The 15,008-nt window shown below is 39.1% G+C and overlaps 1 protein-coding gene across 2 annotated transcripts in view; it reads left to right on the top strand.

The window, feature by feature from the left end:
• The window catches only part of LOC124254236 (sodium- and chloride-dependent glycine transporter 1-like), a 65,072-nt gene that overhangs the window by 11,840 nt on the left and 38,224 nt on the right, over positions 1-15,008 (top strand). Inside the window, exons 6-13 of one of the 2 annotated variants that reach the window (XM_046688127.1) lie at positions 532-635; positions 2,101-2,225; positions 2,977-3,089; positions 6,710-6,841; positions 8,023-8,122; positions 10,934-11,033; positions 12,483-12,641; positions 13,133-13,158. In XM_046688127.1, the coding sequence (XP_046544083.1) occupies positions 532-635; positions 2,101-2,225; positions 2,977-3,089; positions 6,710-6,841; positions 8,023-8,122; positions 10,934-11,033; positions 12,483-12,486 (678 nt within the window). In that variant the 3' untranslated portion in view covers positions 12,487-12,641; positions 13,133-13,158. Of the gene's footprint in view, positions 1-531; positions 636-2,100; positions 2,226-2,976; positions 3,090-6,709; positions 6,842-8,022; positions 8,123-10,933; positions 11,034-12,482; positions 12,642-13,132; positions 13,159-15,008 lie in introns of those variants that run through there. The other variant, XM_046688126.1, reaches the window with a different exon arrangement.

Raw genomic sequence — 15,008 nt, forward strand, 5'->3', positions numbered from 1 at the left:
ATCATGGAGAGTATGTGGCATCTAGCGTTGACAAATAACGGGTCATCATTTTGGCGAACATTGGATTCGCAACCAGGATCAGTCACACGACAAAGAAAGCACAATCCTGCTTCACCCTCGAACAGTGTGGGGCAGTAGGGTAGCCCAGTGGTTAGAGCGTTCGCTCGTCACGCTGAAGGCCCGGGTTCGATTCCCAGCAATGTGTGAAGCCCATTTCTGGTGTCCCCTGCCGTGATATTGGTGGAATATTGCTAAAAGCGGCGTAAAACCATACTCACTCACTCACTCACTCACTCAAGAAATGGGCTTCACACATTGTACCCATGTGGGGAATCGAACCCGGGTCTTCTAACCCTAGGCTACCCCACCGCCCCCACTCACTTGAACAGTGTACCCTAGAGGATTGGTGTGTGAGTGGAGGATTGGTAGGGTAGGGCTGGTGGGGTGATGGGGGGATAGGGTGGGTGGTGGTCCTGGTACAGACTTGATTCTTTCAGTTCAGTTTCTTCATCTGACTTTTCTTCGATTCAGACGTGGACCTCCGCACTAATCAGTGCATGGTATACAATCGGGATGGCAACAGGTGTCATCAGCACTCTGGCAAGCTACAAACGCTTCAAATCTACGGCACTGAGGTCAGTGTTACTTTCACCATTCATGAACTCACCAGGGACTTTTCTTCAAATGAACCGAACCTACCAATATCACATTTCCATAACATGTTCTACATGACGATGATTAATTGGGTTTTTAAATATGCAATAGTATCGGCATTTGTTTTGTGCAAAGTCAAGTAAACTCTTTCATTGGGCTTATTCGACACTGATACCGGAAGTTTACAGAGAAACAAGTTGTGAGTAGCTGGACTTCGTGCATCATACGAGTGGAGTTTTCTATGTGTATTTATAAAATCAAATTAAAGGAATTTGGACCAGATAGTTGACCTTCGATCAATTATCAGTGCGTCTATTAACAGATATTGTTCAATTATGGTTAAATAGCCAATTACCTTTCACGGAATAGCCCCCAAGTGCTGGAAGTAACAGAAACTGCCTCATCTATTTAACGCTAAAATTTAACTAATTTAATTAGAATTGTGATAAAAAGTAACAAAAAGTATCCACTATCCACAAGACTATCTCAGTATGTCGGGCAATATACCCGCAGTTTCTACGGAGATATTAAAGAGCGTCACGCGACATGCATAAATTATCAGGGCTACAAGATTCAAGACATGCTTATAGCATTCTTGCTTGGGTAGACATTTCCATTTCAATATTTTTACTTGCAGCACATATATATGCACATATACCAGATACACAAATACTTGTCTTTGCATGTGTTTATGACACTGCCACAAGTTGCGTTAACAAATTGCGAAAACATCGGAGTCTCGTATTGATTCATGAATACATGATAGACTAACAAAAGTGAGAGACTAACAAAAGACGATCTGCTTCTAGAAATTATATCATGATTATGGAAAAGGTATTTTTAGCTTACGTTATAATACAAGCATTTCACACTGGCTTCTTGGTCCATATACAATCGGTATGGAAAGAAATGTGGCATTTGACACACACAAACCAACATGAAGTTGTAGTTCTGTATTCTTAACCCCAAAATGTCAAAAAAATGGATTCTTCAAGTATAGGTGATTAATCTTTCTCGGTAAAAGTACTTAATTTGCCATATAAATGTGTCGCTTACTAAATACAAAACATCTTTGTCAAAGAATAACCAGTCTTCACTTAGTTGACCATCCTCAGACTCAGAACTCATTTGGTCTAATCGATAAAATAGCTGTGACAATTACACCAAAGGACCTCACTCTTCCCTCACCTTAATAGTTCCTTACTTTATTCATAAATGTAATCAATTTTGATTTCAGGAACAGGCTTTGGCACAGCAATCGATCCATCATGGCTTTCGTTTGCATTCAGAAATTCTTACATTACTTTTAATTACTTTATTCTGTGAACATGCATTCAAATGATCCATCCATGTTTCTACTCTTTGATTTGATTTATTCAGGGTTTTTTATGAACAGGCATTGTCACTGGTATAAGAAGTAATCTTTATATATTCTGATGTTTTCAGGGATTCCTATATAGTGTGTGGCGTGTCACTTGGCGTGGGTATGATTACAAGCATGATGGTGTTTGCTTTCTTTGGGGCAATTGCTCAGCATAAAGGTGTGGCCATGCATAACGTGGTAACGGCAGGTATGTACATGTGTATATTTTGAGTGAGTGAGTGAGTAAAAAGATTTATCATAAACAGTGCGAATCTGGGAATGTCACTTATTGGATTGTGACGTGAGTGAAGGATTGGATAGTAGGTTCGTCAGATACCACAATAAATTCACTCCTAATTACAAGAACTCACATAGTATGTACAAGTTCGATTTTAGAAGTTCATCAAATATCAAATATGTCTTTCAAGCGTTTGACTGTACTTCAAATAAATTTTTTTATGTATGCATTTGTTTCAAAGACAGGTTTTTTTAATGAATGCCAATTTTTATATCAGCCAGAACCGAATTGATGACATGACTATTTTAATTTGTGATACAAATGATTGTTGATATAGATTTATAGCTGATTTACCTGACCATGTGAACAAAAACGTTTTCAGGAATATGGAAAAATATACAAAGAAAAGAAAACGGTGGAGTCAGCAGTATCAGTGTCCATACGTTTCCTTTTATCATTTCTCCTTCCTACGTAAACGGGCAATCCCATAAACAAATGCTCGTGACACAGTGGGAACTGAACATTGCAGAGATGTCTCATGGGTATGGGAAGGGGTGTTGTCGCCTTTTTTCTACAGACATTACAGATAGGATTCTGTCATTTAATGTACTAGTTGTAAATGAGAATACTTGAAGAGGGCGTTCTCAGTCCAATAATATCCATGAAAATATAGTGTAAACTAATAGACAAGTACAAAACAGTTTTCTGTGTATATATACAGGTCCGTCGACAGTGTACATTGCCATGGCGGAAATGCTTGCACGCCTTCCGGTCCCCCAAGTCTGGAGCTTTGCGTTGTTCTTCATGCTTTTGTTGATGGGACTCAGTACACAGGTACAGTCTGTAACCAATATCAGAGGAAGCACACATATCTATGTGTAGTGCTGGCTATCTGTATAGATATCGATATAGAGGTCGATAATCGTTAACTAAATATCGATCGATTATCGAAAAATATCGGAGACATAACTTTGAGCAAAAATGTGTGAAAGAAAGAAATGACTATATTTCACATCACTGGTGAGTGGTGACATGTTTTTGCATGGATTACAAAACAAACCGAAACATGAGTCTCATTAACCTATTCAGACAATGACCTACTTTTCAGCCGATACGAATTTTCTCTTGTGAAAGTGAAAATAGACATCACAAACAACTATGGTTACATTGAATTCCAATTCCTTGTTTCATAAGAAAATGGTATTTACAATGACTTTTAGTTTTAAACTTTAATACCATCGTACTTCTATATTTTCTGGTGAGGTGTAGGCAGCATGACCTTAACTAAGACGTCATAGACTGCCCCTGTTTGTGAGGTCGTAAAAAGATTCACAATGCATCTGGCTCACTGGTTACACCTGTCGTGTGTTTTTTGCGCTTATTCAGTGTCGTTCTGTAACGCACAATGAAATTTATATAATATCAATTCCGTACCAGACGCCAAACTTTTCTAGCGGCAGACCCTCGTTTTTGAGATTTCCACGATTTCCAGGTTTCCGGTTGTCAGAGCTCGCTGTTCGACAGAGCACGCTACACGACGTGTTTGCAAGGATTAGAAGGAGCGTAGTGTTGCAATATACAAGTGCTTAGATGTATCAAATAATACTGATTGATATTTATGTATCCAGTTAAATGAATTGGTTTCAAAACTCTCGACTGGTTATTGTACTCAGTTGTGCAATAGGACGGAACCCAGTCAACAGGAAACTAGACTGTTGAGTAATCAATGTTTTGACTTGAGCGTCTTGAATATAGGTTAGAAACCGACAAAGAATTAAGTCCTGAATATATTTGTATATTGTGTGAGAAAATGTATAGCTCTTTCTATAACAAAAGTTAATATACGCTATTATCAATAACACATTTTTTCATATCGATAATTATTAATAACCTTTCTTATCGACGATATTTTCCTATCTATGTGTTACTAGTGCAGTGCTATTGTCTTCATTAATATTCATTTCACGCATTTCAGTAACACTAAAGTAATAACCATAGTCACTAATCCCTTCAGTTGTATACATATACATGTATTTTACATTCGATCTGAAATTACACAACGTTTGATGGCTTATACTGTGAAGACTATCTTAAATATGATGGTTTGACACAGGATTAGGATTCGATTATCAATATTGCGCATAACAGAACTAAACTATCCATGATAGCAATTATGTTGCACGTAGAATAACTTGTGACATATGTCACTGCAGGTTTTAAAAAATGGCCGTCAGGGCGGCCATATTAAAATTGTATTTGTTCTATGACTCATTCGTTTTGATATACTGTAATTATAACATGTTTGATTCAACAATTATGTAATCATAAGAAATATTTGCTGACAGCAGTATACTTTGTAGGACTCCGAATTTGTCATTAGTATGTGTTTGCGAACCGCGTTCACGAAAGGGGACTCGTGTTATGTGTTGACACATAACATACGGAATATATATCAACCTTAAAAATGAATTGCAGTGGACCTTTTGAAAAAGACCTCAACATCTTTACCGTTGTGAAGAAACATCATCGTGCAGCTGTAATACTGCTGAAACAAATATATACTCATGATATAGCCACAATCCTACAATCGACTCTGCTTTTAGCAGAGATTTCTTATGGATGTGGAAAGGGTTTTGTCGCTTCTATTATTATAGCCTTGAGCAAGAGGGTTGGTTCTTAAGTTGAAATTTAAAGTTAACTGGGAAAAATCTGTAAGACAACTATGTTTGAAACAAAGCAAAAACTGTGCTGTAATTAAGAATTGTATTCTAAACTTAACTAATTTCACTAATCAGTACAAATTAATACAAAGTATCATTACATTTCAATTTCTTTTATTCAGGGTACTGAAGAGGCCACAGGCAATAATACAGTGTGTACAGTCACATAATATTTAAAACAGATTTTCTATCGTTGAACCCATGATAGATATACGTTGATAGAGTTTTAACAATTTGTAGATTTGTTGCTTTCAACAATAACTTTAACTTATATTTACAGTGATTGATGCGGTAAAATGGAGGGATATATAACATAAAAAAACCATTTTAAAAAGTATCATTAGGGCACTACCAAATACCGCTTTTAGCAATATTCCAGCAATATCACGGCAGGGGACACCAGAAATTGGCCTCACACATTGTATCCCACCGCCCTATTTTCACATATTGTTTTCTCAGTCAACGTCAAATGGTTGTCCTTCACGTATGATACGTAGGTTGTTCTGAACCTTTGAAGATAGTGATGTAGCCATATCTATGATCACTATGTTTAGGGACAAATAACCAATATACTTAAGTCTCGCCTTAACTTTGTTGAGTGTCATAGTTGTATATAATGTTGAAAAATCAGTGTTGACGCGATCGATATTGAGTCCCACATTGCAAAAATGCAAGCCAACCCTTTGCGCTTTTGAGAAACTAAACAGCACTAACTCTACTTGTCTCAAATGTGAATATATAGACAGTCATTCCTTTATTTTTTTGGAAGTATTATAGTTAGTCGTGTTTGAGAAGTATCTGGTGGCACATTTGCTGGGCCCGGCAATACATCTCTCTATGTAAGGGGCGGTGGGGTAGCCTAATGGTTAAAGCGTTGGCTCGTCACGCCGAAGACCCGGGTTCGAAATCCCCACATGGGTACAATGTGTGAAGCCCATTTCTGGTGTCCCCCGCCGTGATGTTGCTGGAATATTACTAAAAGCGGCGTAAAACCAAACTCAGTGTCTCTCTATGTACATACAGTGACAGATGCTAATGAAACTTTGGAATCCAGTACACATGACGAATGGACACGTCTTCAATCAGTTTATTGTATGATGCTTGGTTTGTGCACCTCTCTTCCTCAATTAACATACTTATTTGATATGTCACTTGTACCAAGTTCTTTGATCAAACAATCAATTATATTATATTATCGGAGACCTTGTCAGTGGAAACAAGACGTTATTGTTCATGAAGGGCAGTTAGACTTTTGATGACAGCTTGCTGTACCAAATTGGTTTAATCCAATTCTGATTCCTCTTTTTCAGTTTGTATATTCTACCAATAACACTATAACCCAATCCAGAAGATTTTTATTAGCTTCCTATTCTGTTTGGGCATATTTTTCATATTGCAGCAACCATAATGGCATTGAAGTTCAATTGATTGCAATTTCTAGGAGGCTCCTTACGATATTTTGGTTTTTGCTTAACCTCTGATCGTGAACCAATATCTTGGTACCAGTATGATGAGCGTGTTGCGCTGAAATGCTGAAAGAAATTTGGAATTAAGGGGTGTTTCTCTGAACATTTTAAGCTGGTGACTATGTATCCAAGGGAGCTACAGTGGCATTGTGTCTATAATGATAAATAATTAAGTATAGTATACATATGACTAGTTCGGTGCTATTATTTCCCATGTTGTGCCAATCCATTTGGAGATATTTAGGTAACATTTTGAAATTTGTTTCAGGTCCTTACTGCTGAAGTTGTAATAACGGCAGTGCTGGATAGCGTGCCCCGCCGATCTCGCCTGATACGAATCGTCATCACTGCCGCCGTCTGTGGAGTCTCCTTCCTTCTCACCTTTCCTTACCTTTCAGAGGTAAACGCATTCACCAAGTTTTCTAACAGTTAGTAACACGATGATGTTAAATGCAATCACAATTTTCATCCATTACACAGAGGCTTAATTTCTTTCACATGATACTATATGTATCAAGACCTAACTCTGTATTACGACATATGCTTTCGGAGTTGACATTTACATTGATTTTACATTGTCGCAAAGTACAAGGTGACTAAGCTTTTGTTGCGACCTGTTTGTTTTCCTTCCTCCACAGTAAACATTACCTTTTGTAAATGTATAATGTATATGCGTGGTATCAATTTCGAACAAACCAGATTCAATTGGGCAGAAAAGGTAACATAGCGGTGTAAAGGGATCGCTGAAAATCAGTACTCCGTGCGGATATATCCATTACACGACGACTTTTGTTCAAAATGTAAGTTGGTTGGTTTGTTGTTTTACCAGGGGCGGTGGGGTAGCCTAGTGGTTAAAGCGTTGGCTCGTCACGCCGAATACCCGGGTTCGAATCCCGAAAATGGGTACAATGTGTGAAGCCCATTTCTGTTGTTCCCTGCCGTGATGTTGCTGGAATATTGCTAAAAGCGGCGTAAAACCAAACTCAGTCAGTCAGTCAGTTGTTTTACCACTTACTCAGCAATATCCCAGCTATATGGCGGCGGTATGTATATAATCGAGTCTGGACCACACAATACGGTGATCAACAACATGATCATCAATCTACGCAATTAGGAAAGGATGACATGTTCTTACGACAAGCATGGGTTACTGAAGACCAATTCGAACCCGGATCGATCAATGCGTAGATCGATGCTCATGCATCACTGATCACTGGTCCAGGTTCGAGTATCTACATACCGCCGACATAAAGCTGGAACATTGCTGAGTGCGGCGTTAAACAACTGACTGAGTTTGGTTTTACGCCACTTTTAGCAATATTCCAGCAACATCACGGCGGGGGACACCAGAAATGGGCTTCACACATTGTACCCATGTGGGGATTCGAACCCGTGTCTTCGGCGTGACGAGTCAACGCTTTAACCATTAGGCTACCCCACCGCCCCGGCGTTAAACAAACCAACAACCAAACGAATAATGCATGTACTATACATACTTTCCAGTTTTGTCTTTACCAAGTACAGTTACATATCGAGACATTACAGTGAAAGTGCATGTATATTTTTGTCTGTTATTTCCAGGGTGGTATCTACTTCTTCACTATGGTAGACATTAGTGTTATGAGGCTTTCTCTCTATGTATTTGGCTTCCTGCAGCTTCTAACAGTCGGATGGATATATGGTAGGTGAACCTAAATAGTCATATGTCGAAACCGCCTCCGTGGTTTAGTGGTTATAGCGTCCGCTCGGAGAGCGGAAAGTCGCGAGTTCATACCAAAAGACGTTAAAATATGATACTTGTTTGTCCCTGCATGGCGTTAATGGACTGGTCGGCTTGGAGTCGGTATACTGTGTCTGGGTGGGGTATTCATGCTTCACTGCGGCATGGTATCTCAGTGAGCTATCACTATAAAACCAGTTTCAGTGTGGGCTAGTACAAGCAGCCACACATACACACACATGCACGTTATCATATGACCGGAATATTCTCAAGTACGACGTTAAAAATTACATTGTGTATTCGTAGCTTTCAGCCGTGGGAGCCGTGCCAATTTATACTTGTCAGAGGGATACACAAAGTCCGCAGTCAAGACTACCGGTTGTCCGACTTCCATTTTGTGGAAGCCGCGGTGGCTGAGGGTTAGACGGCTGACTTTGTGTGCTGGCGATTAGGTGCCTGACCCTGAGGGTGTGGGTGCGAATCCCGGACAGGACTCAACCCAACAAAAGTACTAGAATTTGAACTTTACTGAGAAAGTGTAATAGCAAATATAACATATGTTACGATAAAAATCATTTCACCTCATCGAGGCCGTCTTTGGGCTCTCAATGCTCAAAATGACAAAATTATTCATAATATGATATGAGATATGACATAATGGACTCTATGCACTTTCACACAAATACATTTCCTGCCTGTTTTATACTAGTTTGTGGGAATTACCCCCGAACCGGCCCCAAGCCGAACCGTCCCCTGATATTTAACCCGAACCGGCCCCTGATATTTGCCCCAAACCGGCCCCGAGAAGTAAATATTTCTACATTGACATATGAATTAAAGTTCCTTTAACATAAATGACGAAAACATATTACTCATATGTCTTTACATGTAATATCGATTTTTGAAAATATATTAGCGAATATTAGTGTCGATGCGAGGCAAGTGAACATGCACGTGCTGCTGATCACGGAGATCCCGTGGTAGAGGACATTTTATGTAATTCTTTTAAGAATCTAGAAGATCAATTGCAAAACAATACTAAAGTAAAAGGTGTACTTACATTTCGTTGTATCGTATCCACAGAATTGACACATTAATTCAATACAAGAATAGCACATAAATCCAATATAATGAATTCACGTTTCACCTTTGTTATGTCCAAGTTTCCAGTAACGAAAAATAATGTTGTCCTTCATCTTTTCCCATGTTTCCATGTGTGGAACATTTGTCAAGATTTTCAACACACATTAACCACCTTTCACATTCTGCTAATATTATGAAAACTAAAACATTCTTCAGCTCCAAAATTAAACTGTTATTTTACGCGCGTCTCACTGAGCGATTAAAGTGAATGTGTTGTTTTAATATTTCCTTCAACGGATTATCGTGAGCGAATTAATTTACATGTTGTCTTAAGCGTGTGCTCTTACTTGACACTGATTGCGTTCACTCAATGTCAGCTGCACCGTATACTGTTATCTTCACCTTGCGTATAATCTTATAAAAGACATTATCTGAAGGACATGATTGAAATCTTCATGTCTGTATCTATATAATAAATTAATTGAAATCTTCATGTCTATATATATATATATAATAAATTAATTGAAATCTTCATGTCTGTATATATATATAATAAATTAATTGAAATCTTCATGTCTGTATATATATATAATAAATTAATTGAAATCTTCATGTCTGTATCTATATATAATAAATTAATTGAAATCTTCATGTCTGTATCTATATGTTAAACTAATTGAAATCTTCATTAATTGTCTGTCTGATTATCGTTAATTAACCCAGGGGCCGGTTCGGGTGCGGGGACGGTTTGGGTTAAATATCCAGGGGCCGGTTTGGGTTAAATATCCAGGGGCCGGTTCGGCTTGGGGCCGGTTCGGGTGTATCCCGTTTGTGGTTGGTAATGGGTAAATTCACAAATTGCTTTCCTTTTTCGATTATAGATTAGACAAGATAATATTTAAACGTTTCATTTGATTTCCGACGTATTGCACATTGATGATGTCAGGATGGGTCTGCTGAAGGTGGGAGGGAAGCCCGAAGTAAGGCAGGCCTTAGACATATCTACAATTCTGGTGCAACCCACTGATATAGAGCTATTCAAAGTATCAAGGTATTCGAACCAGCGTTCGAAATAATCGTCGGCCCGGAGGCCCAGCGCCGGTTGTTATTGTATCGGGCCGGCAGTTTAAAATATGTTCAGGCCCTTGTTGCCTTCAGTAAATTATATTCTTTTTCAACTGGAATCCTTCAATTGTTTTTATGTTTTTTCTTTATTAACGTTCGGGAATCATCCATGATCCACTATGTTACGATAACTTAGTTTCACTTCCTGGCATTTCAACGATTTGCGCATAGGAATGTCAACACCAGTCTTTAACAAATAAAACGTCTCCCTGCGCCATAGGTTTACCTAATTGACTTGTAGAAACTGTGAACAATGTAGTCTATTGTGTTTTTATTGGTTTGACTTTAACAAAATGGGCCTGCAGATTTCATTCAGGGCCTGTAGATAATAAAGCCTGCAGGCGACAGCAGGCACTGATGGCCAACTGGCAAGTTAACGTATTGCAAACACTGATTCGAACCGATTGTTATAAGTGGATATTTGGGTATCACTGCTTAAGGTGGCAAGGAAATTGCATACGCGTATACTTTAGATAATGTTCCCATTTTAGTCATGTGGATGTATTTGTGTGACGCACCATCACAGAGACGTACAATGTCACGGCAACCGACGTTATGTTCCAGGCATTGAGCAGTTAAGCAGAGACATCAAGATGATGACAGGTCTCCGACCTCCTGTCGTCTTCAAGCCCATCTGGTGTTTCGTCCTTCCACCCTTATCCTGGTAATGTCTTCCTTATCCTGGTAATATCTACCTTATCCTGGTAATGTCTTCCTTATCCTGGTAATGTCTTCCTTATCCTGGTAATGTCTTCCTTATCCTGGTAATGTCTTCCTTATCCTGGTAATATCTACCTTATCCTGGTAATGTCTTCCTTATCCTGGTAATATCTACCTTATCCTGGTAATGTCTTCCTTATCCTGGTAATATCTAACTTATCCTGGTAATGTCTTCCTTATCCTGGTAATGTCTTCCTTATCCTGGTAATATCTACCTTATCCTGGTAATGTCTTCCTTATCCTGGTAATATCTACCTTATCCTGGTAATATCTACCTTATCCTGGTAATATCTACCTTATCCTGGTAATGTCTTCCTTATCCTGGTAATGTCTACCTTATCCTGGTGATGTCTTCCTTATCCTGGTAATATCTACCTTATCCTGGTAATATCTACCTTGTCCTGGTAATGTCTTCCTTATCCTGGTAATGTCTACCTTATACTGGTAATGTCTTCCTTATCATGTCTACCTTATCCTGGTAATGTCTACCTTATCTCGGTAATGTCTTCCTTATCCTGGTAATGTCTACCTCATCCTGGTAATTTCTACCTCATCCTGGTAATGTCTACCTCATCCTGGTAATGTCTACCTTATCCTGGTAATGTCTACCTTATCGTCCATTGTCTGAACATTGGCTGTTGTTAAGGAACGTGAAGTGCACTCAGGATTGTCTGATGTTTATCAGGTATTTTACTTATCCAAACTTATCAAAACCTGCAAATGACAACCATATGCATGTATATGTATACAGCAGAATTACAGCATTCCACAATTTTGTCCGAACTTCTACAAAAATGAACATGTCAGGGCTGGCCTCCAGTTGTCAGTGTATTGTCAACTGCATGACGCCAGCGAGCTGTAAGTAGGATGTTGTTTAACTGGAGACTGACACGTGCCCCTCATGTCGGATCATGTGGTGATCACCAATTTAGTTATCCAGTCTCTTTTGTTACGTAATTTACTTCCAGGGACCACGAGAAGACGTTTAGTTAAATGGTATTGACTCTAATAGTGATAATTAATGAAGACATTTGCCGGGACCAAAGAATAGTGTTACTTATCTGGTCTGTTTAGTTAAGCAGTCTTTACTTAGGCGGTTTCCACTGTATATATATTTGTAAGAATAGGATCGGAAGATTTAATTCAGATTTCGTCGCAGCGCAAATCAGCACAGAAGCAGCATTGCGAGTCACGTAGACGTGACCTTTGAAACTACCAGTTTTATAATTTCTGTTGATGTTACCATACATTTATTTAAGATTTGTTTTGAAGCCAATGTTTTATAAAACTTTATTCATGTATGGATCTTCGCTGTAGTACATTTGTAATGAAGGTTTTAATGAAATGTGCTTGATCGTAGATTCGTAACAGCACCTTTTGTCATTCCTTTCAGTTGATGTTTTTACATTCCCTCATAAACCACTACCGGCTTGTTTACGGCAGCTACATTTTCCCCGTGGGGGCTGAAGTGCTGGGCTGGTTCATTTCACTGGTGCCCCTTGCACCACTACCACTGTTCGTTTTCGTCGCGATCTTTTTTGCTAGAAGTCAGGTGAGATGAATAGGAAACAAAGGTGACAGATTATGTAGAGGCTGAGTGTGTGAATGGTTGTGTGGAGGCTGAGTGTGAGACAGATTGTGTACAGTTTGAGTGTGTGACAGATTGTATAGAGGCTGAGACAGAAGTTGACTGGCTGTGTGACAGAAGTTGACAATCTTGCTGATTGTGTGTAGAGTTTGACTGTGTTGCTTATAGTGTGTAGAAGTTGGCTGTGTGACAGATTGTGTAGAGGCTGACTGTGTGACAGAAGTTGACAATCTTGCTGACTGTGTGTAGAGTCTGACTTTGTTGCTGATTGTGTGTAGAAGTTTACTGTGTTGCCGATTGTGTGAGAGGTTGACTTGTGTTGCTGATTATACGTAGAGGCTGATTGAGTGATTGATCGTGTGTTGAGGCTCTCTTGTGACTATTTGCTTGTTCATCAGAGGGTACACGAGGGATGTTTTACGTTGACTACATTTGTCAAAATGTTGAACTTTCAGCCTGTTTTGAGTCCAAGGCCCGACTGTGTTGCTGACTGGGGTCCCGAGTGTGAGAGGTTGACCTGTGTTGCTTCCAGGCGATTGAGTACCACAGCCGGAAGTCCAGAAACATGACCCTGACTGACAAAATCACGGCAGTGTTCAGCATCTGAGGTTATCACTGATCTTTGTTCAGCATCTGAGGTTATCACTGATCTTTGAGCTCGTGTCATTTTCATTTTGGAGGAACTCAATTCCTTGTAACACTTCGTATATCTAGATCAGTGACAATATTCATAATATACCATGCAAAAAAGTCTGTATAATTTATTGTATTCAGTCAAATATATTGCCCCAACCTAATTATATTTCTTCATGGAACACTGATTCTCGCTTTACAGTATCATTTGATGCAATGTCCGTAACCTTTTAGATGGTTGAAGGTGATCTGAATTTTGAGGTGTGGAGTAATTATAGTAACTTAAGTGCAACCAGCAGTCTATATCGTCTTACATCCCATTGTGTGATGGATTACAGGTTTTACATTACTCATCAACTCCTGTTTGAATAAACCATTTCTGTTTTTGTGTTTATCTTTGTTGTTAACCCACTCAACAATATAGGGCTGTATGACGTCGGTCTTTAAATGGTCGAGTCTGGGTCGGACAATCCAGTTACAGACATCATGAATGAGTGAGTGAGTTAATATTTAACATCACATCAGCAATATCTCAGCCATGTCGTGACGAAAACAATTTATATAATACAAAAATGAAAATATTGTGAAGAGTTAAACCTGTCGACGATGGACAGGAAAAAAATACGAGAGTATCACAGATATGAACATAAAACTAGCATGTAAAACTAAAACAGTGTAATTAAAGAAGACAATACAATATAAAACACTGGCTATAGATCGCCAGCATCTGAAGGTAGATCGCCATACTAGGAACCATGGGGATACAGACATCATGAGCATCGATCTATTTAATTAGGATGCGATAAAATGGATCAGCCAAGTCAGCGAGCGTGAACACCAGATCCGGTTGGTCGCACCTTTCGACAAGCCTTGGTTGCTGAAGATCAGTTCTTACTGAAATAGATCTTCACAGGCCTCATTTCTGATGGCATCTCATTTGTCAGTGAATCAACTGAAGCAGGATATTTTGTCGGCATCGTATTGAAGTGAGTGAGTTTAGTTTTACGCCGCTTTTAGCAATAATCTAACCATATTACGGCGGGGGACACCACGGGCTTCACACATTGTACCCATATGGGGAATCGAACCCAGGTCTTTGGTGTGACGAGCAGACGCTTTAACCATTGGGCTACCCTACCGCCCCGCATTTGTATTGAAGATATACGGTCAACAACGTTTATAACCAACTTAGTTTTACGCCGCTTTTCAGCAATATTCCAGCAATATCACAGCGGGGGACACCAGAAAATGGCTGCACAACTTGTACCCATGTGGGGAATCGAACCTGGGTCTTCGGTGAAGAGCGTACGCTTTTACCACTAAGCTATCCCACCGGCCCCACCTTTAACTAACGGACTAACGGATATAACAAACTGGTGGTTTATGGACCACTCCCTGTACATTTTAGACGAAATGGTATACATCATGCTAAAATTGTGCTTCCTTTGAGTTTATGTTGGTAATTTACTGCATTGAGAACATTAAAGTGAACAGAAGATATGACAAAGGAGTTCGATGTTCTCGAAATGGGAATGGAATGTGAACTATCACTTTGTGAATAAGCATGAATAATTAAATGGACGTGTTTAAGGATGTCTACTGTCTTTGCTACTGGGAAAATACGAAAACAATTTTGTTTAACATATTTCGTTAAATATTATATTTATTTTGCTTGGCGTTTAATGCCACAGTCAGCAA

Source organism: Haliotis rubra, unplaced genomic scaffold (genome assembly GCF_003918875.1).
Source record: "Haliotis rubra isolate DU_JTF1 unplaced genomic scaffold, ASM391887v1 Scf57, whole genome shotgun sequence".
NCBI classification, from domain to species: Eukaryota; Metazoa; Mollusca; class Gastropoda; order Lepetellida; family Haliotidae; genus Haliotis; species Haliotis rubra.